Source organism: Nicotiana sylvestris, chromosome 10 (genome assembly GCF_000393655.2).
Source record: "Nicotiana sylvestris chromosome 10, ASM39365v2, whole genome shotgun sequence".
Taxonomy (NCBI): Eukaryota; Viridiplantae; Streptophyta; class Magnoliopsida; order Solanales; family Solanaceae; genus Nicotiana; species Nicotiana sylvestris.
Genome location: NC_091066.1, coordinates 25,423,988 through 25,428,645, shown reverse-complemented (window position 1 = coordinate 25,428,645; position 4,658 = coordinate 25,423,988). Strand labels below are relative to the sequence as shown.

The 4,658-nt window shown below is 42.0% G+C and overlaps 1 protein-coding gene across 1 annotated transcript; it reads left to right on the top strand.

Moving 5' to 3' along the window:
* Nucleotides 1-314: 314 nt before the first annotated feature.
* LOC138879110 (uncharacterized) lies at nt 315-2,621 on the top strand. The gene is made up of 4 exons (XM_070158689.1): nt 315-534; nt 1,609-1,706; nt 1,920-1,976; nt 2,061-2,621. The coding sequence occupies exons 1-4, from the start codon at nt 315-317 to the stop codon at nt 2,619-2,621; spliced, it is 936 nt and encodes a 311-aa protein (XP_070014790.1).
* Nucleotides 2,622-4,658: the final 2,037 nt, after the last annotated feature.

The window sequence follows — 4,658 nt, the reverse complement described above, 5'->3', positions numbered from 1 at the left end:
ATAGGGCCCAAAATAAGAGGGCGAGGTTTTCGGGTCCTTCTGGTGAGTTTCGAGATGGTCAGAGGCAGCAGTATTTGAGATATCCATCCCAGTCCTCGGCTAGCACGCCCTCTCAGTTTGGAGGAAAAAGATTTGATCGTTCTACATATTCAAGGCCTAGTCAGAATTTTAGGGCCTCAGGTTCTTAGTATAGGGGTGAGTCAAATCAGATGAGGCCACCCTTGCCACGATGTACTCAATGTGGTAAGCATCATACCGGGCAATGCCGTATGGGACTAGATGTTTGTTATACTTGTGGTTATTCGGGCCACATTATGAGGGATTGTCCGATGAGAGGTGATATAAGCATAGCTCATCTAGCGGGATCTGTGGCTGGATCGTCATCATCAGTACGCCCCCCTAGGCAAAGTCACCAAGCACCAATGAGTCGTGGTAGAGGCATAGGCGGAGCATTTAGCTCGAGCAGCCCTCAGAACCGCATTTATGCATTGGCAGGACGACATGACCAAGAGTCATCGCCTGATGTTGTTAGAGGTATATTATCAGTCTCCTCCTACGATGTATATGCACTAATTGATCCAGGTTCGACCTTATCATACGTTACTCCATTGATTGCTAGTAAGTTTGAAATAAAACCTGAATTGGTTAGACCTTTTGAGGTGTCTACACCTGTTGGGGACTTGGTGATAGCTAAGCAGGTATATAGGGGTTGTATAATAATAGTTCATGGTCGACCTACCGTAGCAGACTTAATCAAGTTAGATATGGTAGAATTTAATGTTATAATGGGTATGGATTGGTTGGCTTCTTGTCATGCCAATGTTGATTGTAGATCGAAGATAGTCCGATTTCAATTTTCGGGGGAGCCTATTTTGGAGTGGAAAGGTAACACGACATCGCCGAGAGGTAGATTTATTTCCTATCTCAAGGCAAGGAAGATGATCAGAAAGGGCTGTATTTATCACTTAGTTCGGGTTCAGGATGTAGAAGTAGAGTCACCAACTATTCAGTCCATCCCTGTGGTAAATGAGTTTCCAGATACCTTCCCTGATGAACTTCCGGGTCTCCCGCCAGAGCGAGAAATTGAGTTTTCTATTGACCTACTACCAGATACTCACCCAATATCTATTCCTCCCTATAGAATGGCCCCCACAGAGCTGAAAGAATTAAAAGAACAACTAAAGGACTTGCTTGAAAAAGGTTTTATCAGACCTAGTACGTCCCCGTGTGGAGAACCTGTGTTGTTTGTAAGGAAGAAAGATGGTTCCTTAAGAATGTGTATTGATTATAGGCAACTGAATAAGGTGACGATCAAGAATAAGTACCCGCTCCCGAGGATTAATGACCTATTTGATCAGTTGCAAGGTGCCAAGTGGTTTTCAAAGATAGACTTGAGGTCCGGGTACCATCAAGTAAGGGTTAAGGATGAAGATATTCTGAAGACAGCATTCAGGACTAGATATGGGCATTTTGAGTTTCGGGTTATGTCGTTCGGTCTGACTAATGCCCCAGCAGTATTCATGGATTTGATGAACCGTGTGTTCAGGCCTTTCTTAGATCTGTTTGTAATTGTATTTATTGACGATATATTGGTATATTCTCATTCAGAGGATGAGCATGCTGGTCATCTGTGTACGGTGCTCAGAGTTCTACAAGAAAGGAAGTTGTATGCAAAATTTTCTAAGTGTGAATTCTGGTTGAACTCTGTAACTTTCCTTGGGCATATCATTTCGGGTGAAGGCATCCTGGTGGATACACAAAAGATTGAGGTAGTAAAGACTTGGCCTAGGCCCACAACACCAACGGAGGTTCGTAGTTTTCTTGGGTTGGCAGGTTATTATAGGAGATTTGTGGGAGGATTTTCTTCCCTTTCAGCACCTTTTTCAAAGTTGACTCAAAAGGGAGCAAAATTTCAATAGACTGATGCTTGTGAACAGAGTTTCCAGGCATTAAAGGATAGGTTAACTTCAGCACTGGTTCTCACGCTCCCAGAAGGGACCGATGGTTATGTTATCTATTGTGATGCTTCATGCGTTGGATTGGGTTGAGTGCTGATGCAGCATAGTAAGGTTGTGGCTTATGCTTCTAGACAACTAAGAAAGTACGAAAAGAACTATCCGACCCACGATTTAGAGTTAGTTGCGATGATTCATGCACTAAAGATGTGGAGGCACTACTTGTATGGCATTCATTTTGATATTTATACGGATCATAAGAGCCTCCAGTACATCTTCAAGCAAAGGGAATTGAATCTTCGTCAAAAGAGATGGTTGAAGCTACTTAAAGACTATGACATTAATATTTTATACCATCCGGGGAAGGCAAACGTAGTTGCCGATGCACTCAGCCGTAGATCTATGGGTAGCCTATCGTATTTGCAGCCAGAAAAGAGGGGAATAGCCCATGAGGTTCATCAGCTAGTTAGTCTTGGAGTTCGATTACTGGACTCATGTGACATTGGAATTACTCTTCAGGATACGGCAATATCATCTTTAGTAACTGAAGTGAAGGAACGCCAATACAAGGACCCTGTGATAATTCATTATAGAGATACCACTCTTCAGAAGGAGAAGAAACCATTTGAAATTACCAAAGATGGGGTCCTCAGATACCAAGGGTGATTATGTGTGCCTAAGGTTGCGGGGTTGCGTCGGCAGGTCATGGGAGAAACTCACTATTCCCGTTATTCTATCCATCCAGGAGTGACAAAGATGTATCATGACATCAGGGAAATATATTGGTGGGACGGAATGAAAAAGGACATAGCTGAATTTGTTGCTCAGTGCCCTAACTGTCAGCAGGTTAAGATTGAGTATCAAAAACCTGGTGGATTATTGCAGGCTATGGAGATTCCGACTTGGAAATGGGAAATAATCAATATGGACTTCATCATATGCTTACCTCGTACCCAGCGTAAGTTCGATTCGATATGGGTGATTGTTGATAGGCTCACAAAGTCAGCCCATTTCTGCCCGTTAGAACTACGTACTCCTCAGAAGATTATGCGAGGCTTTATATTAAGGAGATAGTACGACTGCATGGTGTACCTGTATCTATTATCTCAGATAGAGGAGCTCAATTTACCGCTAACTTCTGGAGATCCTTCCAAAAGGGACTGGGGACTCAAGAAAGTCTTAGTACAACATTTCATCCCCAGACAGACGGACAGTCTGAGCGTACAATTCAAACACTGGAGGATATGTTGCGAGCTTGTGTAATAGACTTCAAAGGTAGCTGGGATAATCATCTGCCTCTTATTGAGTTCGCATATAATAATAGCTACCATTCCAGCATTCAGATGGCTCCATACGAAGCTCTTTACGGATGAAAGTGTAGGTCACCTATAGGGTGGTTCGACGTTGGAGAATCTGGATTACACGGGCCAGACCTGGTTCAGCAAGCCATAGAAAAAGTAAAGCTTATCCGGGATCGACTATTGACAGCTCAGAGTCGTCAGAAATCATATTCAGATGTGCGACGTCGAGATTTAGAGTACGGGGTTGATGACTGGGTATTCTTGAAGGTGTCACCTATGAAGGGTGTGATGAGATTTGGCAAAAAGGGTAAACTTAGCCCACGGTATATCGGGCCTTATAAGATCATTCGGAGGGTGGGCCGAGTAGCTTATGAGTTAGAATTGCCCTTGGAATTGGAGTCTGTCCATCCAGTTTTTTACGTATCTATGTTACGAAAGTGCATTGGCAATCCTACCCAGGTAGTGCCCACGAATGATGTACAAATTACAGAGGACTTGTCATACGAGGAAATTCCGGTTGCCATTCTAGACCGACAAATCCGCAAGTTGCGGAATAAGGAGGTAGCCTCCGTGAAAGTGCTTTGGAGGAACAACAATATAGAAGAAATGACTTGGGAGGACGAGGAAGATATGAAGTCTAGATATCCCTACCTATTTCCTCTTCCAGAGAAGGGTCTGACTGAGACGTCATAACCTCAAGGTGCGTGTATAAATTTTTCTGTTAATAATTGTCGTTGTCATGTGTATCGTTGAATTATTAAGCTTCTACAAGGAGAATTGGTAGTAGTGCTATGACCAAGCCGACCCTGCCAAAGTTATGCAGATTATGGGGAGTTGAACATTCGAGGACGAATGTTTCTAAGGGGGGAAGGATGTTACATCTCGCATTTTCGTACGTTAAAATTTCATTTTTAGTTAACCGATGTAGACTCGGGGATGAGATCATCTTAACGTTAACGTACTTACGTTATTATAACAAGCGATAAATAAGTGTTATGAAGGACAAATGGGTATATGGATTAAAGAAAACAAGTTTCGTTGAAAGCGGTCAATTTGGAATAAAATACGGGTCGAGCGATAATACCCGATAATTATGAACTAGTACCATGCAAGGTATCATATGACCACGGTAGTATAATATATAATGTATATATGAAGTATTTTAAAAATAATTAGTATTTTAAATAATTTATGGTAATTTTTAAATTATGCAGTTAATTGATTAATTATCGGGTAACAAAACATTACCCAGTTAACTAATAAGCAGACAAAACTCAACTAACTCTGCCCAAAGGACACGTGGCACAAGACCACTAAGTAAGGAAAATGACTCATTAAGTTAAGGTATAGGTGTCTAAATGACTTAAAGAGATAAGTCTTAGTAAGACTTGTACCGATTATC

What these genes read in the sequence shown, in the direction of transcription:
- LOC138879110 (XM_070158689.1), top strand. Translation starts at nt 315, where the DNA reads ATGAGGGATTGTCCGATGAGAGGTGATATAAGCATAGCTCATCTAGCG. An exon ending in ATCGCCTGATGTTGTTAGAG is followed by an intron (nt 535 to 1,608) that starts GTATATTATCAG and finishes ATTCTCATTCAG; the next exon opens with AGGATGAGCATGCTGGTCAT. An exon ending in ATAGGTTAACTTCAGCACTG is followed by an intron (nt 1,977 to 2,060) that starts GTTCTCACGCTC and finishes GTGCTGATGCAG; the next exon opens with CATAGTAAGGTTGTGGCTTA.